The sequence below is a fragment of the Motacilla alba genome, chromosome 3 (genome assembly GCF_015832195.1).
Source record: "Motacilla alba alba isolate MOTALB_02 chromosome 3, Motacilla_alba_V1.0_pri, whole genome shotgun sequence".
In the NCBI taxonomy this organism is placed as follows: domain Eukaryota; kingdom Metazoa; phylum Chordata; class Aves; order Passeriformes; family Motacillidae; genus Motacilla; species Motacilla alba.
Window position 1 is genome coordinate 104,953,649 of NC_052018.1, and position 23,869 is coordinate 104,977,517.

At 54.7% G+C, this 23,869-nt stretch overlaps 2 protein-coding genes across 3 annotated transcripts in view; both read left to right on the forward strand.

Annotated features, from left to right (window-relative positions):
• Window positions 1–42: 42 nt before the first annotated feature.
• LOC119698646 (heme-binding protein 1-like) lies at window positions 43–4,708 on the forward strand. Its single transcript, XM_038130827.1, has 5 exons — window positions 43–273; window positions 373–458; window positions 3,051–3,192; window positions 3,362–3,545; window positions 3,700–4,708. The coding sequence occupies exons 1-5, from the start codon at window positions 114–116 to the stop codon at window positions 3,872–3,874; spliced, it is 747 nt and encodes a 248-aa protein (XP_037986755.1). The 5' UTR covers window positions 43–113; the 3' UTR covers window positions 3,875–4,708.
• Window positions 4,709–6,761: 2,053 nt separating this feature from the next.
• Window positions 6,762–23,869, forward strand: part of PTK7 (protein tyrosine kinase 7 (inactive)) — a 34,623-nt gene continuing 17,515 nt past the window's right edge. For both annotated transcript variants that reach the window (XM_038130815.1, XM_038130816.1), the window contains exon 1: window positions 6,762–6,911. In XM_038130815.1, the coding sequence (XP_037986743.1) occupies window positions 6,863–6,911 (49 nt within the window). In that variant the 5' untranslated portion in view covers window positions 6,762–6,862. The remainder of the gene's footprint in view (window positions 6,912–23,869) is intronic.

Here is a 23,869-nt window from a genome sequence, read left to right on the forward strand (position 1 = left end):
CCGGCGGGGACAGCGCCGGCACGGTCCGCCGGAGCGCCAGGGGCCGCTGTGCGCCACGCCGGGCCGCGCCGCGCCGCCCCGGGGCGGTCCCCGTGCCGTTCCCGGCGGACGCGATGGCGCGGATCACGCTGGAGGACCTGGAGCGGCTGGGCGAGGAGCCCGCGGCCGCCGACGGGGACGGCAGCGACGGCGAGGACGACCAGGAGGGGGAGGGACGGCTGTTCGCCCACTGGGAGGCCGTGGCCAGCACGCACCGAGTGAGCCTGCCCCGAGGTGAGCGCCGGGCCTGCCGGGGCTGTGATGGCACGGACCGGGACTCCTTCTGCGCCGCGGCCGGGGCGAGCCTCGTCTCTCGTGTGCTTTGCCTTGCAGACATGGCAGGCCCGATCGCCCAGATGGCCCGGCACAGGCACGCTCGCGAGCCCGTGCCGTACGTGTCCCTCTCGCAGCACGGGAAGGTGAGGCCTGACCCTCTCCGCGCAGCGCTGCCCGCCCGTGCCGGGGCTGCCTCGGGTGCTGCCGCCAGCCCGGGGCGCTGGAAGAGCTCTCCCCGGCAGGCAAGGGGCCTCGTGTCGGCGTGCGCGCACCGCCTCGCCGGGCTTCCTGCGGCACCGCGGCCGGGATGGCACCTCAGGATCGGTGCAGTATTCCGCCACTCCTGCACCTCCTCCTGCGTAGAGTAATGGCAATGCTCAGCTTCCCGGCCTTTATTTTAAAATCGGACGAGTCGTGCTGCTTTCTCTGGTCTTCTGACTTCCATCTGCCTCCTTTACCAGCCTATCCTCTTGCTGGGGTGGGCGCATCTAAGAAAGTAAACTTTCAGTTCAGAGCCTGCTCCCTGCCGTTCTCCGAACACCTTGTTGCATAGCTCCAAGTCCTGCTGGCTTTGTGTTTGTGCTGGTTATGTTGCCTGGTTGAGCTGGAGAATTCAGCTGGCACGAGATGAAGATGTGTCTGTGGGGAGCACAGGGCCTGTGACCCTGGCTGTCAGATGAGAGCATGTGTAGTTGTTTGTCTCAGCCACCAATCCAAACATGGTGATCTTCTCTTTGTGCTGGCTATGTTGCACACTTACTTTCATCTCTTGCACATAAGGGTGCTTCTCTGCTTTGAGAAATAACTGCCTGTCAGACTGGTTCTTGTGTCTCTGCAGGCCTAGCTGGGCTTTCTACCAAGAAGACATCTGTCAATTGTCCTCTATATGAGAAGTGGTTAACCAATTTCTTCTGGGCTGAGATCCAGCACTCCCTGTAAAACATGTCTGAGCATGTGACTTGTGCAGCTTGGAACTGGGGCTTCACCACACTCCCTCTTTCCTTGTTCTGGGTCCCAGGGACTTAATCTGGCCTTTTCTCCGCCTGTGCCAGTCCCAGGCAGGAATGGGGCCCCAATACTTTGTGGGAACTGAAGAGCTTTTGTTGTTGTGGGCATCCCATCTGTGCCTGAGGAGGATTCTTGGAGTGTGAGGCTGAGTGAGAAGAGCCACTGCCTGACATCAGCACTGAGGGGACTTTGGAGCTGGGGCTCTTAGGGACACATTTGCCAGGCTCAGGCAGATCAGCAGGATTCAGTCGCTTTTCCTGAACTATCAGTGCTACAAGCCCTCATCCTCTTGGAGGCAAGTGAATTATTATGCCACCTACAGCGTTGTGCCCTGTCAGCACTCAGCCCCCAGCTCAGTCAGGGCTCAGTTCCCCAGCACGCAGTTGCTGCTGTGTCTGCATGAAGCATCTTTGGTATTTCTTTTGGACAAGTGCCATCCAGAGTGGTGGTGCTTAGTGGAAGGATCAGCCTGTGGCACAGCCAGACGCTGTGACTTCACTGGGTTGATTGGTTTATTGCAGGTGGTATGAGAGTCACAGATAGAGTAAGGGATTGGTGATTCCCTTGCTTGGAAAATGCTCTTGCTCTGCTCTGCTTTGCTTGGTGGGACAATGGCAGGCATGGTCCCAGCTAGAGGGGGAATGCCCTCGGTGTTTCAGGTGCTCTTCTTACTGGCATCCCACTGATGCTCACAAGCAGGCCTGCTGCCTTCCTTCTGCCTTTGGTTTGGCTTTCAGGGTAGACACCTGCTTTGGGTGGAGGCACAGGCAGGCTGCACCCAGTGCTGAGTCTTGTCACTGCTTCCTGTCTCCGTCACTGCCATCGCAGCTATGGAAGCAAGAAGTTTGGGAAAATGCCTTGAGCTCCGTGGGACAAGGTTGTCTCATGACCACTTTGATCTGGATGAAGAACAAGCTGAGAGTAGGAAGACAGGTGCTGGCTACAACTTCCCAGCGCCTGTTTAGGTTACCCATGGTCACAGACATACCAGAAGCTGACCTATGAACATACCTAGATGCAATTTCCCCATTCCCCTTGCCCCTCTTCTGTGTCAGGTTTGTTCAGAACGCTGGACATTCTGTGTTGGAAATAGAGATTTTGACTCATGCCACAGAATTCCACAGCTGGGTTCATGTCTCTTCTTCCTCCTGTCACTTCTTAGTATGGGAGAAAGATCTGAGGAGTTTCATTGCAGTCTTCACAACTCTTCTGGGTGCTAGAGCTCTTCTGCCAGATTTTCCCTTCTGCTGGGTAGGGATGTTTGTTTTCCTCTGTGCATGCAGTGTTGCAGGGAAAAGGCACTGCACCTGAGAGCAACATCAGCCTCACTGGAGGCCTTTGGGTGCCTGGAATCAGGAACATCCTTGTGAGTAGGCCGGACCGAAGAGGAACTGGAAGTCCTGTGCCCCTTGCTGAGGATGTGCTGCATTCCTTGTGCATGCCAGGAGCCTCCAGACCCCCTTGCACCCTGCCCCTTGTCTGTGCCTTCCCTTTTGCTGACTTCTGCTGACCTTTGCCCAGTGCTCATAAGTATCCTTGTCTGAGGTGCGCGTGATGCCAGCTCCCCTCACCTTCTCTGCTCTGCCAGCCACTGCCTAGCAGGGACTCTCCTTTTGGCAGGCTCGTGTCTCCCCGCTTCTTGCCTGTCAGTGTTGGTTTTCCACCCAGCTGCTGCAGTGTTGTCAGTGTTCTCCACCCTGACTTGGCTTGTCTGTGGCCTGTTGCAGTGCGAAGAAGCGGCCTACGAGGAGCGGCGGTACCCAGCGGGGAAGTGGGCCTGTGTCACCATGGGGGAGCCCATGTATGAGCAGAGCATCTCCATGAGCTTCATGAAGCTCATGCGCTACATCTGCAAGGAGAACTCTGTAGGTGTGTGCAGGCAGGGGCTGGAGGGGCTGGCAGAGTCCACAGAGGGAAGGGCTTTGCCATTGTCCATCTGGAGTGGGGAGGAGGGCTGCTGCTGCTGCTGCTGCTGCTGCTGCTGCTGCTGCTGCTGCTGCTAACACACCTGTCTCACTGCCTGCCTGCCTCTTTCCAGGTTGCCATCTCGGCATGACAGTCCCAGTGCTCAACGAAATCCACCTGACCAAGGAGGGGACCGAGCTGGAGCGTGAGGTCCTAACTGCCTATTATCTCCCAGGAGAGTTCCAGCAAAACCCCCCTGTTCCCATGGACCCCGAAATCCACATCACCGAGAGGGCACCACTCCGGGTTATAACCAGGTGACCCCAGCATCAGAGGTGTTTTCTCAGCTCAGCAGAGATGTACAAACTCCCTGCGTGGCTGCTGTGGTTCGTTAGGCAGAGGGACGGGAGCTCTGGCTGTGCCAATCTGCTGGCTTTGTTGCTTATGCTGTTCCCTTTGCTGCCGCTGCAGGGTTTTCTACGGGATGACCACCGAGGAGACAATTCTGCGGGAGATCGGTCTCTTCTGGGAGCTCTTGGGCTCCACGGATGCGGTGCTGCGGGGGACCTACATCGTGGCTTCCTACGAAAACCCCAGCATCCCTCAGCGCCGCAACGAGATCTGGTTCATCTGCCGGGCCGAGTGAGTCCCCGTCGCCACCGTGAGCCAGCGTGCGACTGGAACTGGTGTCGATGGCAGTTCTGACCCAAAGGAGACGGAGCACGTCCCCACCCACTACTCACCCACACAATGAGAGACTAAGAGGCTGTGGGGTGGGTTTCCAGCCTGCCCTGCAAAGGTCCTGCCAGGGGAAATCCTGCCTGGTCTGCGCTTCACCTGCCCCCACAGCTGAGGCTGGAGCTGGCACCAAAGACGACCTCTAGAGCAAGCTCTTGATGGGAAGCACGTGGTGGGGGCTCATTAAGGCAGTAACCGTGTGGGCTTGTGTGATGGGCTCGCCTGAGCTGCACTGGGCTTGCAGAGCTGTGCCAGGGTGGGTGCAGTGGTGGACAGCATCACAGGGTGATGGTGTCTCGAAGGCGAATGACTGTGTACAATATGTGGGGCTCAGTGTGGCCTCTGGCCTGCTTCCTGTGGGAATGGCTGCCTGTCCTGAACAGAGCCACTGAAATGCTGCTACAGAGACAGTTGGGTTCAAAGGGGAAAAGGGCTTGAATTCAGGTGTGAATCCTGAATGTTTCCTGCAGGAGTGGCTCTCTTTGGACTGTTGGGTGCCTCCCTGGCTGTCGCTCACCATTCCTCAGCCAGGACTAGGGCGCTGGCAGCCTTTGTCAATCTCTTGTGGGTGCTGTTTGCAGGCCTGCTGTGAGCTGAGAGGGGTAGGTCCAGAGAGCAGCAGGAGCAGCACCACCGCGTGTTGTGTTGTGCATTGATTAGTGAGTTTCACATCCATGAACGCCATCGTGCTTTCCTGGGGGAAGCTGGCAGTGCCAACAGTAAATAAACCCAGCTCAAACCACTGTAGCTACAGATGACTGGTGGTGTGGATGGGGGGCGGCTGGGTTGGCTTGGGATGAGCCTCGCTGTCTCCTTCCTGGAGATGCTCCAGGCTGCAAAGCTGTGGCTCTCATTAGCCCAGGTTACAGCTTCCTGTTCAGCCCAACACACCCTCTGCATTACTGCACAGGCTGCTTCTGTTGCTGCTGCAAGAACGGTGGGCACACTGCCCTGCAGGTAAGGTGGTTTGTCTCTTGGCTGGGGTCTGCCTCATTTTTCCCTGGTGCAGAAGTTGGATACTGTGGCTGTACTCCACATGGGCACGTGATCTTTGGGGGTGAGAATTCAAATGCAACTGCATGTTGTGCTGCTTGGCTGCAGGAACTGGTGCACTCCTGCAGGGATGTGCTTAACAGGCTTGGTGTGGAGAGACTTATAACTGCTTCTGACGCAGTTCCCAATGAGTTTTCTCATGCCGCATGCCTTGCTGCCTGCCACTGTTGCTCAAACTCCAGCTCTGGCCCTTTGTCCCTATACTGCAGCTGGGGGGTAGGAATGGCTGGAAGGCCTGGCCCCCTCTGTGGTCTCACTGCCCTGCAGCACAGGTGGCTTCTGCAACCACTCTGTCCAGTCAGGTGCTGCTTACTGTCCCCTCCAGGCTGGCTTTCCCTCTGGCTGTGGGGAGCCTGGATGCCCGTGGCTGTGGGAAGAGTGGGGCTGTGGGAGCCTGGATGCCCGTGGCTGTGGGAAGAGTGGGGCTGAGCATGATACACCCTTCTCTGCAAGGGAGCTTGAGGCAGAGTCTGGGTGAGCACAGCAAGGGCAGACAGTGGTATCCTGGCTGCCTTGTGATACAGTTCTTGTTCCTGGGGCACTAAAGGCAATACGCACCCAGGAGGTGCAGTCACAACCTGCAGCACTGAGGGCTGATGCGGCAAGTGCTCCTCAGAGAAGTCATGATACCTGGATCAGCAGTGCTTAGCTCACTTTCCCTCCTCGAGAAAGAAACCCCTCAAGCTGGGGTCAGGTGGCTCAGTATCAGTGGGAGAGCAGATAGGGTCTCTGTCCCACACACACTTTCTCTTATCAGCTGCTTTGCTTGCCCTGAGCTTGCAGGTGGAAGTAAAACTTCCTTTCTAGAGGGTGCTGAATAGGCTACCACTTCCTCTTGAGGCTGCTTGATCCCCAAACAAAACCAGAACAGCTTTTGGTGGCAGGAGGTGGTGGCTTTCCTGTGAGAGGGGACTGGTCTGTGGTTATTTTCAAAGTGCCTCAGCTGCATGCCCTGTGGGAGCAGCTCTGTGGTCTCCCAAGATAATGGTGGGGGCTTCTGGTGCAGCACCAGGCTGGTGCTGTCACACAGGGCAGCAAGCACGCTCCAATCCTGTGCTACAGGTTTTGCTGAATAAAGGCTCCAGCATCCTCTGTGATGGATCCAGCAGCGCTCAGGGCCATGTCTGATGGCTAGTCTTCCACACAGTACCAAAACCAGTATTTTGGAGGCTCAACAAACCGGCTGGAAAGCTGGTGCTCAGAGTGACAACTGCCAGAGCCGGTGGTGCAGGGCTGCAGCAGGTTCCACCAGAGGCACTGGGTCGGGCACGGAGGCTCCGGTCTGGGCCGTGCAGATGGCCAGACCACCTCTTGCTGCTGTGCCTCAGCTCGGGTCCTGCAGAGGAGCAGCAAGGAGCCGCAGCGTGCTGTGCATGGCTACTGTGTGTCCCGCCCTCCGCTCGTAGCAGGGTGCTCCTGGCTCCTCGCTGCCCCGGTGCCTTCACTGGGTCTTTCCCAGCGGTACAGACCGCGATCTTCTGCCATCGGTTTAACAAACAGCCCGGCTACAAGGAGCCCCTGGGCGGGAGGGGAGCCGCGTCGCCTCCTCGCTGCTCGGGGCAGCCCGGGGGCGCCGGCCGGAGCAGGGGGAGTACGCAGGAGCGCGGCGCGACCCTCCCGCCCCCCGGGCCGGCGGGGCTCTGCGGGGGATGGCGCCAGCGAGCCCCGAGCACCGCGACGGAGGCACGGGGGGCCGAGCTGGGCGCTGCCTGGGGGACCCCGCTCCTCCCGACCCCGCCCGGTTTCCGGTGGCCGCCCCTCCTCCGGAACCCCTCCCGGCGGCGGCGGGCGGGGCGGCGGCGGCATGGCTGGGGTCCGGCGGGCACGCTGACCGGCGCGGGGGATGGCGGCGGTGCGGAGGATGGCGGCGGTGCGGGCACTGCTGGTGCTGGGTGAGTGCGGGCCGGGACAGCCACCGCAGCCTCTCCCGGGCGGGGAATGCGGGTCCCGGCGGCGGGGCGGGGGCGGCGGAGCTTCGCGCCTCCGCTCGAGTCCGCGGCTGGGGCCGGCGGGCGGGGGTCCACGGCCGGCCCCGGGGGTGAAGGTGGAGCGGTCGCGTCCGGGGCCGAGCCTCCGGTGGTCCGCGGCCCCCCGGCTTCCCGTGAGGCCGGCGGCGATGGGGCCCGCTCGTCCCGCCGGACTCGGAGCAGGGGCTGCGTGAGGCCCCATCTGTTCCCCGCTCCGGGCCGGCCGCGCCCCCGCCCCGCAGAGCCCCGCTGCGCTGCGGGAGCCGCCGGGGCGCCTCGCCCGGCTCTCCTTCCCCGGCGTGCGCCGGCTCGCCCTGCCCGCCCGCTCCGAAGGGGGAGCGTCGTGCCGAAATCCACAGGGATGCAAATACGCCAGACGTTTGCCGTCTGGGAGACGGCGAACAGGCGCCCCCGGAACAGCGCGCTCCGGGGAGGGCTCCCGGAGACCCCTTGAGCGGGGCTTGGCTCCGACCCGCGCCCCGCCGGCCCCTGGGCAGGGGTGACACCGGGAAGGCTGCGCGGAGCAGCGCGTGGTTTTTCCTGTGAATTCTGGTCAGATCAGAACCCCGAGGAAAAACAGTGGGCACGCGGTGAGTTGCCACCCGTGGAGATTGACCTCCCGGCCGCGGAGGGGTTTTTGTCCCTTGCCGAGCGCATCTGGATGAGCGCTCTGCCCCGCCCCCCGTGCCACTCTTCCTGCCCGTTCCGAGCCCCGCGGCCCCTTGGTTTTCCTGGCTGCTGCTTTTCACAGTGTTCATCTGCAGGGCCTGAACTCTCCTTCGTGCTATTCCTCCCCACTGACCTCCGAGCTCCATTTTCCTTGTCTGAAGAGCCCAAGGCTTGGCTGTGCGTGAGAGCCACAGGGGCTGTGAGCTGTCTTTCAGCCTGGCTTTGAAGGGTCCCACGGCTGCCCCATGCCACATCACCTCGTTTCTTCGCTTAGGAACCCTGGCAGTAGCTGTTTGCAGTCCTTCCTGTCTCACCGTGCACAGTTGTAGAGTTTGCTTTGCAGTTTCTGCTGTGAAATCAAAAGCAATCTTAGTTTAGCACCTGGGTGGAATATTGCCTTTGAGGGAAAGATATCTACTGGGCTGCTGCCCGCCCATATCTGGAGCCGTGGCTGAGCCCTGCTGCCAGGCGGCAAGTATTGTCCAATTTACAGCTGATAAGCAGGAAAAGCAGCACTTACTTAGCTGATTAGCACCGTGATTGCCATCCGCCTTGGCAGCCTTCTGGGAAGGCTGTTTCTGGCGGGGGAGTGCGTGCTCCACTTGGGCTCTGGTTTGAAGTGGTAGGGCCCTTTGGACCTGCCATAGCATTCACCTGTGTGCCAGGAGGCCACCGCTGGCAGCCGGGATGTGCAGACCTGCCTGTGAGGGCTGTGTGCTGCCTTTCCTGCCACTCTGCAGTCACTGGAGTTTCTGTACTGCTCCAATCAACTACACTCCCCCTTGTTTCTCTTGCTGAGCAAGATCACATCCTACAGCACTGGGGGCAACATGCAGCTGTCCAGCTCGTAGACACTGTGAAAAATCTCAGGCGCCATCCGTGGAGCCAAAACGTGCAGTTTGATGTCTAGCTTTTACAGGCTGGTGGTAGGTTTTGCAGGCTGCAGGGCATTGTCTCTGCCTGTGGATGGTGTTTGGAAGGAGCACTGGAGAAAGACCTGGGAGGCGTGAAGTATCCGTGGCTCATGCAGGTGCTTTGCCGTGTATGTGTTCCAGAAGTGCTCTTGGTGCCTGGACTGCTGCTCCCTCTTCCTCCACGTCCATTGTTCAGCCAAGCTGTGATCTTTCTGGCAGTGGCACTGCAGCATGCCAGATGTGTGCTGGCTTCTGCTGGAACATGTGGTTGAAATGCTAGCAGAGAAAATATTTGCTGAGTCAACTTTCCTTTAAAGCAAAAAAAAAAAAAAAATCCAACCCAAACCAAAAGGTCTGTTTTATTCTGGAAATGCCTCCATGTCCTGTGTTGAGCTGTGTGTTTCTGTATGGCAGTGCTATTCTCATGCTTCCTAGCAAGCCTGGTCTTAACGAAGAAAATTTATGAAGACAGGAATGATCTGATCCCCCTTGGGTTGGGACTTGTCTGTGTTCACGACAGTGCTCTGGGCAGGCTGGAACCTCGAAGTAGCAGGAGCTTCAAAGGCATGGTGACTCCATAGTCGTGGCCATAGGCACTTCTTTGTCTGCACAGTGGGCTCCAGAACCACTGGGAGCCGGCACTGGTCAGGGGGCTGTTGTGTTTAAAGATCCCTTCAAGATGTGTTCTGAGCTCTTAATTGACCTGGAATTAGACCATCTTCTAAAGGCATATGGGCAGATGTTTAAACTGCAGCAGGCACCTGTGTTTAGTTGCTGCTGGGTGATGAATGTTCTTGCTGATGTGTTTCCTCTCAGTCTGCTGAATCCCTCTTGTTCAAGTGAGGTGAGGGGATGGCAGCTCACAGCTGCTGATTGCTCAGGTGGTAGGTCTCACCTTGTTTAGCCGAAGGCTGGTTCATGCTGCATCCAAGCAGATAGGCGTGTGTATCCTGGGAAGGCAGGCTGCACTTCCTCTAAAGGCCATGAGCCCAAAGGAAATGGAGGGAAGGAGGTAGGAAAGGGGTAGGAAGAGAAGAGCCTCACCTTGAGGCAGGGGACAAGAACATAAGGGCCAGTTTGGCTGTAAGTGATAAGGCACTTCAAAAAGATCTGAAGTCTGTGGGGTCTGGTTACAGGTATTTACTAGAGGATCTTTACACTAATATTTTTCTTGCGTTCATTTTAATTCATCTGCTATTTAAGTTGCAAAGATCAAAGCTGTATTCCAGCAAGCACACGTGGACTAAAGTAAATAGCAGGACCTAGTACACCTCTTCCCAGTGAATAAACACTCTTTCCTCTCTGAACATTTTCAAGCATACCTCTCAGGCCTGGAATGCAAAATATTTCACATTAGCAGTGGGTGTTTCCACTGCTTGTGATATTTGGGAACTTGGAACAAATGCTTATTTAGAAGTGGACAGACCCGGGTACAAACGTGCTCTTTGTGAAGGCAGTTGCCTCTGTGGTGTTTGGAGGGAAATTCCCCTGAGATTGGAGGACGTGCAATTGTTTGTCCAGACCCCAAGGAACAGTTCTCATTCTCCTAACATGAAGTGTCGGTCTCAGGGGCTGGGACAGGCAGCTCTTTGGAGGCCTGGAGGGCAGCGAGACTAGCAAGATGCTTGGCAGATGCACAGGAACATTCTTCTGGATGAGGTTGAAGTTGCACAGGGTGTTAGCTTTGGGTTTGGTGGGGTTTGCAAAGGCTGTGAACCAGCGCAGTGGATTTTGCTGTGTAAGGGAAAGAGGCAGCCCCACCTTTGGCATGGCAGTACCTGCTGGAGAAGGCTGATAATGTCTGAGGTGGGAGAAGGGCAACTGTAGTGTCTTCCACCTTTATAACAAATTAAGCGTGTCTGTGAGAAGAGGAGGAAGAGAGATGGAGAAATGATAATTTGACAGTTGGTAACATGTTTTTTCCTGGGCTCAGTGTGTTTCAGCATGGCAGAGGTGCCAAGGTGGGTGGCCTGATTCCATGTCTTGCTCCTTGCCTGGAAGATACTGGGAGGTGGCATCCCAGAGCTACTTGAAAATACTTTTCATCTGTTGCGAGAGCAGATGCTGTATTGCACAGAGGGGTTAAAGTGCTGTGCTGTGTCTGCAGCATACCTTGTGTGCTGCCTTGCCTGAAAAAAGCAATCACGCTGCTGGACACAGAAGGATTTGTTCTCTGGGGAAGACTTGATGAGGAAGGGGTGGGGATGCTGCAGGTTTTCAGTCTTTTCATGTGGCTGCTGTGGCCGTTCCCTGGGCTTTGTCATGTTTCGGAGGCTCTGCACATGGGTCACGTCTTGTTCCTGATGTCCATCTGAGCTTTCAGCAGTCCAGAAACGTTGGGCTCTGGTTTCTAGGGAGGCTGTTCAGAGGGAGTTGCTAGTAAGGTGAGGGGCCTTGGGATCTTCTAGAAACTTTTTTCTTGCTTCCTAATGCTGACACTGCTGAACCACAGCATATGGAAGCAAGCACACAGATTTTTGATTCTGGAGGATGTGGCCTGTTCAGAGTCCTGCACTTCCACCTCCTTCATCCTACCAGACCCTGTCAGGATCTGCTCTGCTCTGTTGATGAGCTGTCAGCTTTCTCCTTTTTCTTGCCTATCACAGTGGCTGCTTTCCTGCACTGCTGTTGGGTGTTACAGGAAGGAGCAGTGTAAGGTCACCTCTGAAGTGACACAGGACCGCCAAATCCACCTTTGCATTGCAGTGGGAACTATTGACTTTGCCATTTGGTTTAGAGTGGACAGCTGGTGTGCCTAAAAATGGACCAGACTGAAGGAAGGATCATCTTTGTGGAGAAGACCATCTCCTGTTTCAGTCTTCCTGTGCCTTCTGAATACATCACTGTGCAAGCAGCAGGAAGGAAAAGAGGCTTGCAAGGCATATATGGATGTAGGTTGGTTTGGGAGCTAGACCAGAATCTTGCTTTGCAGGAGGCACACAGGTGTCTGTAGTCTCCAGGGGGTGAAGAGCTGGAAGAACAGTTGTTCAGGGTCTCTTCTGGAAATGGGTGAAGGAGAAGAGTGAAGGCTGGCTGTAGCAGAGCTCCTGTGAGCTCTTGGGGTTGGAGGCATATTCAGTGTTTCAAGCAGCTGCAGCTCTCCAGGTTCAGGCTCTGGATCCAGGTGCTGCTTGAATGGAGCCTGAAAGGTTTCTCCAGCATTTCCTATTGTCTCTGCCTTCTTTGGCACGGGACAGCACAGTGAGGATGAACCCATGCCACCCAGTCAAGGCAAGGGCTCCATTTCTGGTCATTCCTTTGTTCCAGGAAAATAGTTGGCAGTAAGTGCTGTTCTGTGTTTACCTGTGTCTCCTTTTAATCTGTGCAGCTCTTGCTGAGTAGCTGTGGAAGATCTTCAAGCCAAAACACAAGTGGTCTTTGTTTTAAAGCATCAATTTGTGTTGGCAGTCAGGTCTGCAGTGCATGTGCTTTTCATTGACTGCTGCTTCAGCTCAGTTTCTCACTCTTGCCAGTTCTTTTTTAAACTTAATACAGAAATGTTTTTCCTGGGCTTAAAAGGCTGACCTGTACAGTACTTCTAGTCTTAACTTAAGCCTTGTCTTTTTTAGGGAAGCAGTCTCTGTCTGGTCACAGAATAGGCTGCTCACCTCTGCTTTGAGAGATGTCTAATACATGCTGTCTGACCAGCAAAGAGAGAGGCAAGGGGGGGATGTCAGAGTGGTTTGCAAGTTTCTGAAAGCTTGATCTGTGTGCCTGGGACGAGCACTTTCGGTGTGCCTGCTCAGCTCTGACTTTTCCCAAGCTTGCTTGTCTTAGCAGTTTGGGAAAGTTGATGGGTGGGTGCTATTTTGATACTCTTTGCAGACTGTTACCGCCCGGGGCTGCTCCTTTTATTTGATCAGCTTTCAAAAATCCATCCTCTATTCTGTGATTTTGACCTTCTGAAATTGTTCTGCAAGGGCCTCTTTCGAGAATGCATTCTAACCCTTAACATTTTAAGTGGCAAGGCCCATGTTGTAATTAAAACATTTGTGCTGGTAGTGAACAGAGGAATGCTGAGGTGTCCAGGTGCCCCTGAGAGCAGAATGAAAACCGAATCCAACTGTGGAATTCAGGATGAACAGCGAGGAGCACTCGTGAACTCCAGTCTCCCTGCACAGGGGGTACACACAGGTTGTGTGTCAGGAGAGGAGGCATGCCTGGTTTTAGGTGATGATTCCTCCTGTGAGATGGTGCTTGCCAGTGGGATACCAAAGTGTCTCCTCCTTGTCAAATTAGGCTCTGACTTGAATGGAGCAGGCAGGGATTTTGGCACCTGTGAACTGGAGCGTGCACTGGGCCCCTGAGCATCCATGAACTGAATCCACCTCTGTCAGGCGGTCTGCACCTCTGGGAGGTTGGGATGGCTTGGATTGATGGTCGTATTGTGCAGGATGATGAATGAAGAAAGCTGATACGAGCAGATTCCTGTCTGGGAGGTGGTGTGACACATTTGATTTCAGGGCATGAGCCTTTCCTCTCTGGAAAACAAGGTGTTAGCTGGGAGAAAGCCATGACGTAGAGCTGCTGTCTGTGCTGGGACTCGGGGCAGAAAGGGGCTGGGGTTTAAGTGAGTGAGGATTACAAGGCTCTTTGTATTTCAGGCCCTGGTTGACCTGTGTTCAGTTCCTAGGTGACTTCTGTCCTGTGAGAGAGCAGTGTCCGTGAGCGCTGTGCTCAGACCTTGGTGCTAATGCCCAAGATGTTTGTAGTTCTAAGATGATAAGGCTTTGTAACTTTTCCTCTCCTGTGATGCTGTTGTGAAGTGAGGTTTGTCCCAGCAGCAGGATTTTACATTTTGATGCAGCTCAGCTCAGCTCAGGCCACCCTGAAGAGCAGCCAAGACTGCACCCTCCTGCAGTCGATTAGGGCAGACCGGCAGGTTGGCTCTGTCCTCTGCCACTCCAGAGGAAAGCCAGATGGGTCTGTCCCCAGAGCCATGGCATGTGGAGGCCAGCTCCCATTCTGGCTGCAGAGGGGAGGCTCGTGTGCCTCTGGGCAGCTCTGGTGGGGGGGCTGTCCTTTCTGTGAGTGATGCTGGCACAAGATAGGCACGGTGTTGCTTAAGACCTGCTATAAACACTCTCCTCCTTGCAGTTGCTCACTGGCTTCTTTGGGAGCACAAAGGAAGCCTTTGATTCAAACCATACAGTGGCTGTCCAAATGGTTAAGGGCAGGACAAGCTGCTGCTTGCAAGTGCCTTTATTGCTGCACTGCAGCATGCCTTGGTGTGCGTCCTGGCTCTGCTGGGGCAGCCTGGCACTCCTGTGGCACGGAGCTGCTCCATGCTGCTGGCTCTGTTGAGGTCCCTGGATCACTGGGAAGCATTCACTGAAGAAAGGATTATGGATTTTGTCTTTCCTAGCAAAGACAAGACCTGAGAGAATAAAGCCAGCCAGTCTTGCAGGGTGCCACAAAGGGCAGTGCATCCAGTTCTCCTTAACCATTCGTGGGAACGCCGTAGATGGGTTTGTGCTGCTGAGGTCAAGTTATGCAGTTGCCTTTGCAGAGGGACCAGCACCAAAAGTCTCTTTCAGCAGTTGCAAGAATTGTACAAATTGTCTTGGACGAAAAAAATCCAAAGCTTCTCATGAGTTACTTGGTGCTCTTTGTTCCTCTCCATCCATATGGCCTGCTGTAAACACCATGAGCCTGACACACATCTCAGCACCTGGCAGGTGCTCTGGGACTGGCCAGTTCCTGGGCTGAGACTCCTTCTGTAGCAGTGAGATCTTGTTCTGTGATCATTCTTTCCTCCAACTAGCTTCAAGCAGTTCTTTGTCCACCATATTCCAAGCAAAAGCTGAGCGACAAAGGCAACATATCTGATTTTTTTTTTTCATCTCCTGAGTTAACTCCTGCTGGCTTTCCCTGCACGTTGTGTGTGTGCTTGCAGCCTTCTGATGTGTGAGTGGAGGAGCTACTTGCTGGGCCCTCGCCAGCACCAACCCTCCTGCCCCTGTCCTGTCTCTGTCTTGCTGCCTTTTTCTGGCTCAAGTGCAACTGTTCCTTTTCCAGTTGTGCCTCCTATCTCCACCTCTTCCTGATTCCTCTTCTGTATCCAGGCCTGCCATGGCATGCCACACGCCCCCTTCTCAGACTTTGCTGTTGCTTGGTTTCTCTCCAGTGCCTGCCTCTGGGCACTGCTGTTTTCCCAGGTGTAGCTGTGGCTTCCTCCTGCCATCTTGAGCTTGCCTTTGTCTCCTTGAGCCTGGCCTCCAGTTCACAGCAGGTGATGAGAAATCAGAGCAGAGCTGGGGCAGGGCTGCTGAGGTGTTCAGGTGGTGCTTGGAAATCATGAGACTTTCTGGACAAGGATTCTTCTGGTCAGCTGAAGCAAAGTCTCAAAGCCATGTGGCCTGAAGCAGAAAGCATTAATCTGAAAGGTTAACATTTTGGCAAGGGAGTAACAGAAGACTCTCATCCTGGGCATCCTTCACCATCATGTTTTGTTTCTGTGGCCTTGCTGGGATCTTGGCCTGCCTCTCGCTGGCTGGAGGTGCATTCCTGCAGACAAAGGCCTGCCATGGGTTTGATGGAGCAATCCATTATACCTGGCTTGCTGAGTGGCCACACTGAGCAGCCAGGCACCTGCGGGTATCTCAGCACAGCTTCCTGCTCCCCGGGACCTGGTTGTTGAGTGTCTGTTGCCACTGTTTGTGTGCTTCCTTGCCATTTGGTTGCTTAGGGTGTCCAGGTTCTTTGTACTGGTGGCTTTGTGACTGTCCAGTAAGAACTATTTGTTCTGCAGATGTATTGGAAATCAGCTTTTCTCCTGCAATGGAGAACAGCACTTTTCAAGGGGAATCTGGCTAGTAGGAATTTCTGTCTCAGTGAGTCTGTTATAGCCAAGCTTTTCTTTAATTTGACACGGGGGCTTTGCATTAGATTTATCTGTAGCAAACATTCTGCCTAGTTATTGATTTGTAAAATATTCCAGAAAGTGCCCTGCTGCATAGTCTTCCCACTCAGGGACTTTTTTTCCATTTTTAGCTGAGATAATGTAGCACTGTCTCATAGAGAAGCTACCTCTTAATTAATATTGCATGAGCAGAAGAAATATTAGCTTCTCCATCTGCTTTCCTATTTTTGTGGCTTTTAATATAGATTCATAAATGGCTTTAATGAAAATAAACAAGGAACTGTTCTTTTCTGTGCCCTCTTTGCTTTCAGAGGTGATACTGCAGGTCCAGCCTCCGGGGTGATGTTTTTCCCGGGAGGAAAGTCCTGGACAACAGCGTTTCCCTGCACAATCGTAAATGATGGTTGTGAAATGGGGCTGATCTTCAGCTTTCTAGCAATGGAAAGAGAAGGGTCTAGGAGAAATCTGCAGCCCTGTAGGACATAGCTGGAGACAGAAATGGGGAGTTGTGGGTGGTGCTTTGTAGCCAGAAAGAAGCCAGATGGAAAACGGACATGGAGTGTTGATGAGCGAGTGTTCCTGAAACACTCGTGAGGGTTGGCACAGAAATCCCTGTGAACCCAGCAGGAAGCCCTGGGCAGCCAGTCCATCCTCCTGAAGCTTCAGAGGCAGCCAGAGGTCAAAACACAACCTTGCAGAGCCTATTTCAGATGTCTCCTCAGTGCCTTTTCACAGCAATTTTAGCTTTGCAGCACTGTGGTGGCTGCTAGGAGAAGTGATTGCCTCTCCTGGGAGCTTCTTTCCTTCCTGTAGAAGGGGAGCAAGCAGGTTTTTACCTTTGGTAAACCAAATGGTGAAGCAGGATGCTCCAGTGAGACCCACAGTGCAGCTGTGCTCTGTGGGGAGCCCAGCAGTGGGATTGCCCCGATCTAGTGTTGTGTGGTGGCATTTCCCAGCCTCCATGACTTCTCCTTGTCCCCGGGAAGGCAGAGTGGCTGGGTGCATGCTTGTGGGTGGGCTACACAGAGGCAGCAGCAGGAAGGAGTACACAACTGAATCCATGCAGCAGTTGCCAGAGCATGGGTGTCGTTTTCAAGAGCATGGCACTGGATGAACCATTTCTCCCGTGAGCTGTAAGCTGTCTGGAGAGCTTGGCCAGCTGGATCTTCATGGCAAATCCATCTGAGTCTCTACAGGCATATAACTAAGGGAAACTTAGCTGTAAATATACTGACATGACCTGGAGAGAGATTTAAAATATTTATCCTAGAGCAGAGCTTGGGATATAAATAAGCTCCCTGTCTGTTTCCCTGCACGCAAGGCTCAGAAGTGCAGCTGTCCCTTTGTCCCCAGCTCTCAGAGTCTTGTTTGGGACCAGCGAGTTGCTTATGGGTGGGCTTGAAGTCCATACAGATGGTGTAAACATGGAGCTGTCAGCAAAATGGAGAGGGTATTTGCAGTAGTGCAGATGGGAATTTTCGACTGCAGCTTCTGTCCCCTCGTTGCTCCTGCAGCTGCTGGCTCTGCTCTGTAGCTCTCGGGGTGTTTGTGGAGTTTGCTGGTGAGCCACATCTTGGGGTGTGCTGGGTGAGGTTGTAACCCTCTCGCTTGGCCCCCTGAGCAAGCAAGATTTGCAAGATGTCCAGACAAGCATACTCAAAGGGAAGCACAGGTTTGGGTGGTACTGGGGATGTTTTCTTCTTTCCAGCGGGTTTGGTGGCAGCACGCAGAGAAACAGCTCACTCAGGCACTTTCAGTGGCAAATAAGCTTCATTCTCCAGCAAACAGTCGTGGGAGGGCAAGGAGGGCTTGCTGGCAGGAGTGCCCCATGCCCAGTGCAGCCTTGGTGAGCTCGCTGCGTGGAGGGGAGCTGGCTCTGAGCAGCAGCTCTGTCTCTGGTGGTGCCTTGCTGGAGCAGCTGGCTTTGCTTGCAGGCCTCGTGTGCATGCTGCTCCTCTTTGCTCTGCTTCCCTTGCCCTGGCCTCTTCCCACCCCCACCCCCTTTTGTCTTTACAGCCTGAGCTTCCATTCTCTGCAGCGGCTGGCTGGGGCTCCTGTTTGCTGAAGGGAAGTGCCAGACAGTTTTATGGAGCTTCTTCTGTTTTTTCCCCTCATCTGGAACGGTGTTTCAGCTGGAACAGGAATAACGTGGAGCCCTGGCCAGGAGCTCCATCCACACACACACACACACACACACAGTGCTGTTGTGGGGGAATCCCTCTTGGCTGGGCTTGGGATGGCAGGAACAGCGTCAGCCTTTGGCCCTCGGCCTGAGTGCAAGGATGTGAAGATGGATTGGCAGGAGCTGGTGTGATACCTGGGGATGCTGGCCCCAGCTGCCCTGGGATGAGCTCTGAGCCACACGGACCCTGTGGGCGCAGCAATGTGGCCTCACTGCCACTGGGGCAGTGCCTCCGGCCCCGGGGCAAGGAGTGATGAGCCAGCCCTGTCACAGCTCTGCCCAGCTGGCAGGACCTGCCTGCCTGGTCAACACCTCCTGGCCTCTCCTCTGCCAGCAGGAGTTTTGCTTAGTAAAGACATTTTCATTCTTCAAGGCCACTGCACAGGAAGCTCGTGGCTCATCCTGGTTCCACTTGGCATCTTCCTACTGTCTTTCCTTTGGTGGGAGAAAAGTGCAATACCTCTGCTGTGCTGGCCAGAGAGCTTAGCCTTCAGATCCCTGTGGCTCCTGCCAGCAGCAAACATCAGGGGTTTGTGAGGAAAGCAGGGAATTGCTCAAGGGCTCAGAGCAAGCCTGGCAGAGTTGGTTGGCCAGACCGGTGGGTGCAGCAAGTCTGTCAGTGGTGCTGAGTCGCCCTTGAAACATTTGTGTTTCTCTCTGGGGCTTGGCAGTGCAGCTGGCAGTGTCTGCTCAGGAGCCTTGGCTGATGCCCCATTAAAGATGGTTTCATTGAGCCAGCAGGATTCCCAGCTCCTGTGCTGGGCTTGAGGCCTCCTGACTCACTTGTCCCTCTGTCTCTCTTTATCTGCTACAAAGATGTTGGCCTGGGAGTCCCATGGCCTCCGCTGCCTGCGGTGCCCAGCAAGCAGGTATGGGCCCACTTACTCAGCCAAAACTTCCTTTTCCATGGGCCAGGGACCAGGTGGTGCAGCCAGCTCCAGCTGTGCCTTGAGTGTTTGGGCAGGAGAAGCAGTAGTCTGGCTGCTGTCTCTGCCCTGTTCTTCTCCCAGCTCCGCTGCAGCGCTGCACTCAAGGCTTGGGCTGGTTCTCTGGGCTGGCTGCTCAGAAAGGGTGCCTGGACTTCTCTTAGGGGTGTGGGACCACCTGGTGACCCAAAAGAATGGCATTCTTTCCCTGGTGCAGTGTCCTCTGGAGGTGCCCGTGCCCCCTCTTGCAGCAGGTGCCAGGAGCACGGGCGCAGCAGAGCATGGCTCGGAGCGGTGTCAGCCTGCTCCCAGGGCAGACAGGCAACTCCTGCAGCTCCAAGGCCAGTTGTTCTGGTTCAGCAGCCCCAGCAGTTTCAGGGAGCCAAGGAGCTTGGCTACCATGGGGAGTTCCCTCTCTTGCTCCAGCTTTTTTCTGTTTGAGTGTGGTGCTGAGATGTTGGGAGAAATGGTGGCGCAAAGCTCAGCTCGCAGTTCAGCCCGGACACGTTCTCCATAAAGACCACTAGCAAATCCCACAGCCCTGGGGACAAACTGTGCAACGTGGTGTCTGCCCCACAAGATCAGGTCAGCCTGCAGTGGGGTTGACAGCAGTCCTGCTTGGCTTGGGAATGAGTAGGAACCTCCTGAAGTACTCCCATTGCTCTGTGGCTGCAGCGTAGCACCCCTGGTTGCTGTTCTTGTTCATTGCCGGGGTAGCAGCTGGTTCTTCCCTCACTCCCCACCCACCTGTCCCTGCCTTCAGAGGGTATCATCACATTCTGCTGCTTTGGAGTGGCTGCTGCCTGGCTTTGGGCACACAGGAAGGCAGGGTCTCTGCTCACTGCTGGTATAAAGATTATGGCAGAGTTAGGAAACTGAGCTTGGGATGGTCTTGGAAGCAGCAAGCCTGTGGGATGTGTGGCTGGGGAATGGATTGGGATTCAGAGGGTCTGGACTGGGGAAGTAGGAAGGGCAGCATGAGGAACAGAAGCAGAGAAGCCCCAAACTAGTTTGAGCTGGGCAAGTGAGTGAGGTCCTGACACGTGCTGGCAGCTGCCAAGAGTCTGCAGCTGGTTTCCTGGGCTCAGTGTCCTTGTGCTGAGCCTTTTTTGTCAGTTCTAGTGGCCTGTAGCAGATGTGTGGGCAGTACCTGCCTGCCTTGGGATGGGGCTGTGTGCAGCAGAGGCTGCCCTGCTGTGTGTGGCTGTGAGCTCGTCCCGGGGCCCAGCTGTGCCCCAGCACATCACTGGCACTGCTGCCTTAGCATCTGCTCCAGCAGCTGATTCAGTGTTCAAACTCCAGTGGCTTTGTTCTGGTTTCTTGTGATAACTGCTCAGAATGGCTTGGCCATTCCCATGTGTGGGATCCTGGAAGGGTAGGGATACCCCACAGCTTGCAGTGTCTCTGAACAGTTTTTGGGAGGCTAATTGCCAAGTGGTTGCTGCTTTTTCCCCTTTCCTTTTTTTTCTTTTTTCTTTTTTTTTTTTTTTTTTTTGGTGGGTTTTTGTTTTTTCCATTCTAAAGCTTTGTTTGAAGGGCAGAATTGGTTTTTCAATATTTGCTTGGTTGTGTTCCACACAGAAAGCAGTAGAGAGAGGTACTGTGGGCCACCTGGAGAGTGAGCTCAGTGGTGGTGTGCTGGCATCATGTCTCTTGCAAATCTGGAGTGAACTGCCACACAGGTAGAGGTTCAGTGGCCATCTGAGCAGACCCACACTCTCACAGCAGAGCTGGTGGATCCAGGTGTGTGATCCAATTGTAGGGGCAAATAGATGATGTTTTCCCAAGTTCCCAATCATCTAGATCCCCCACAGTATGACCTGGAGCTCCTAGGTACTGGTCCAGTTTTTCCTGCCTCTCTAAGCAAAGCCACTCTAGCAGAGCATTTCTTGGAAATGCTGCTTGGTGCCCATGATTGCTTTCCTGGGTGCAGAGTGAGTTTTTGATTTTACTTTAACTGGGAACGGGAAAAGATGTTTTAAAAACCTTATATGATGAGTGCCCAAAGACTTTCCAGATGTTGTGCCGCTCGCTGTGTTCAGAGCTCCTTGCCTGAATCAAACCATTTCCATCTGGCCTGGTGGTTTATTGCAAGCCTACCCATCAGAGAGGCTTTCTCCACTGGAACCTCTCACATGGAGGATCGCACTGGCTGGAAATAATTTGGAGATGCAAAATATCTCTGGGTGTTTGGCTTGGCTGCTGTTCCAGCAGTATCTGCTAAGCAGTGGAAGAGCCTGTGTGTGGAGCAGGCATGCTCCCAGCAGCTGCTTTTGTGGCTGTAGGGGCCTGCCCAGGAGGCAGGGGGGGTTGCTCACGTTACTGAGCGTTCATGATTTTCCTTGCTTGCTTCTATGGCTTCAGCTGGTGCAAGCGAGCCTGCTGGCTCTGTGCTTGTGACCAGGAGGGGAGCAAAAGCTGACCCATGTGTCGTTCCCTGTTCTGGCATGCCAAAAATCTGCTTTTATATGAGCGTGCTCATAATGAGCTGTGCCAGGAAACACATGGCTTGCTGGAGACATGAATGGGAGGTCTGTATGGGGCCCTGTGCTCACTGAGAGCCTCTCAGGGACAAAGAGCAGATGCTGGTGTGCACTGCCTGCTTCTTGGCAGTCTGTGTCCTGGGGGCTGCAGCGGATGGGGAGCAGAAGATGGGATCAAGGTACGAAGTGCTTGGCTGATCCAGTGGTGGCAGAGAGGGCAGGACAGGAGGCCGGGTGAGTGGTTTTGCTGCCTCTGCTCTTTGTGGCTCTCCTGCTCCGGAGATGTGGCTGTTTGCAGTGAAGGCTGGGTTGGAAGGAGCCCAGGCACTGCAAAGTGTTGCTAATAGCTTAGGATGACAATTGTGGATGGGGATGAGGGAGAACAGGAGAGATATATCAAGCCCATTGGGCCCTAGGTAGCATGTGGGCAGAGGGGCTGTGCAAGCTGTGCCTGGCTGCAGCAGGAAGAAAAGGCTGTCAGGGGAGAGCTGCAGTCCTGAGCATTAGCAGCACTTGAGTGTCTTGAGTGTTTCTCCCTTGCAGGAAGTGCTGCCAAGCCTGCATGGGCTGAGCTGCTGCTGAGCAGAGCAGCACATGAGGAGTTAAACCTGCCTGCAGGCACTGGAGCCTTGTTCTGACAGAGGGCTTGTCAAGTCCTCTGGACCAGCAAGCCCAGGATGCTCTAGCTCAGTGATTTCATTGCCCAGCCTTTGGAAGCAAGCCAGGGCTTGAACGAAGAGTTTGCTGCTCTTTGATCCAAGAGTGACTAAAAGCAAAGCCCAAGTGCTGGAGCCATTCCCGAGGACTTGGCAACTGAAGGAATTGCTGCCTGCAGACAATGATGTTTAAGTTGCTCCTAAAGACAAGACCTGCTTGATAATGCTTTCTGGGAGTGTGATACTGAAACCTGTGAGAGGCCAGGACCCCAAACCCTAACACCATCCCTGCTGTGCTTTTTGTGGCCTTGGGATGGAGTACAGGTCGTGGTCTTTTCTGAAAATGTGCCTATGGTTGCCTTTGACACCACACTTCTGCTGTGGCCCGATGTCTTTCTCAGAGAATAGTGATAAATCAGTCCTGTGTTTGGGACATGGGGCCTGAGTGTGAGCTTCTCAGTCTCTTCTGCTCTTTCTCCTTTGGGGACTGTCTTTCTTGTGGCCCCTAGCTCTGCCCCTGGGCTTGCAGGGAGCCAAGTCGCCCTCCAAGCTGTGGTTCTGGTTTGTTGGTTTTGCTTGGGGTTAGCAGCAGCTAAACGTGCTGCTGGGGGATGCAGGGGCAGCTCTGCCTGTGTCTGCCTTGCCTTCTTACAGGTTTACGGAGCTGGGAGTGTGTGCATTAGCTCATCCCAATCCTCCTTTTCCTTTAGTGGTTTCTCATCAAAGAGCAATAGCCTGCGTTGTTGCTGGACAAATTGCAGAGGCTTTGTTTCTTCAGTGGTCTGAGCAGTGGCAGAAGCACAAAGGTCACAGCGTGGATATGGTGGGGTGGTCGTGGATTGAGAATGGATTCCCAGGGGGCTAAAAGCTGTCCCTGCCGCCTTGCTTTGCTGAGGTCTGTTAGTTAGCTGGCACATCCAGAGTTCGTAGCTGAATTAAAAAGTGGCAAAAGGGTCTCTTAATCCTGGTCTTTCAGTCTGAATCTGAAGTGCTGCAGCCTGGGCATGGATTTAGGCTACTCCTGCTGTTCGCCTCAAGTTAGTGGTGGGGACCAGGGCATCTCTGGCCAGGTCAGCTTGCTCTCTCCCAGCTGTATCCCTGGACTCCATTCTGCAGGAAAGTGCATTGTGTGGTTGCTGCAGGGGGCCCAGGGCCTTCCCTTAGTGAACTGCTGTGCTCCTGGGGTGCTGCAAAGGGCCCTGCAGGTTTGGGGAGCCAGGGGGAGCAGGCTTTCCAGCTGTGTGCTGCAGCAGTGCCTTCCCAGGGAACATGGCATCTTTGCTAGCTATGAATGAAGATGGACAGGAAACAAATGTTTAGCAGTGTGTTACAAAGCTCTCTGTCTCCTTCAGTGCTGAGCTGGTGGTGTAAATACATTCAGCTCCTGCCTCAGGTCTGAGACTGGCACTCTTGTGCAGCCCCAGGAAGAGCTGCTTCCATGGTGGAGCTGGGACAGCTGTGGGCTCCTTGCTCTGGCCTGGGAGCATGTGAGGTCCACTCTGCTGTGGAGGCCAAACAGATGCTGGCCAGTCATGTGCTCTGCCAGAACAGCTGGCCGGGCCAGTTTTTGCAGCTGGCTGCTTCCATCACATTTTGGTACTTCTGGGTCTTAGTTTTGTTTCCTCTAAGCCAGGTTTTCCCTCTCCATAGCTGGGGTAGGTCTGAGGCCTCCTGCTGGCAGGGAAGAAGAGGATGGCTCCCTTTTGGGGAGAAAGGATGGATGCAGTTTGGGTGCTCTGGGCTTCGCTGTCCTGGGCACTGGAGATGAATTGCAGCTCCTCTAAACTGCTGTTCCAGGTGCAGAGCATTAAAGAAATTGGCTTGCACATCTGGCTGAGCTGGCCCAGGGTGAATTTTACTGAAGTGCTCCTGGAAGCAAGTCTGCAGAATAACGCTCCTGGGGCCTGGCTGGAGCATGGGGCTGGGCTACAAGCTGCAGAAGCACCAGAGTGCTGGGCTTGCTTTCCAAACCAGGAAACCTTATACTTGCACAAAGCCCTGTCCTGAATCCCATTCCCATGCTTTTAGCTCCTGGTTTGGTTGCAAGCAGCTTTGGGATTACTCATATCCTGTGGTGTCTCAGGGATTGGTAAACTCTTGGGTACGAAGTGAAATGGATCCTCTCCTTTTCCTTTTCTGTCCTTTGTCCAGAGCTCTTTTACTTTGGAGGAGCTGGTGCCCAGGAGCTGCA

Coding starts and splice junctions, on each gene's coding strand:
- LOC119698646 (XM_038130827.1), top strand. CDS start 114: ATGGCGCGGATCACGCTGGAGGACCTGGAGCGGCTGGGCGAGGAGCCC. Junction 3,193..3,361: donor CTGCAAGGAGAACTCTGTAG/GTGTGTGCAGGC, acceptor GCCTCTTTCCAG/GTTGCCATCTCGGCATGACA. Junction 3,546..3,699: donor CCACTCCGGGTTATAACCAG/GTGACCCCAGCA, acceptor CTGCCGCTGCAG/GGTTTTCTACGGGATGACCA.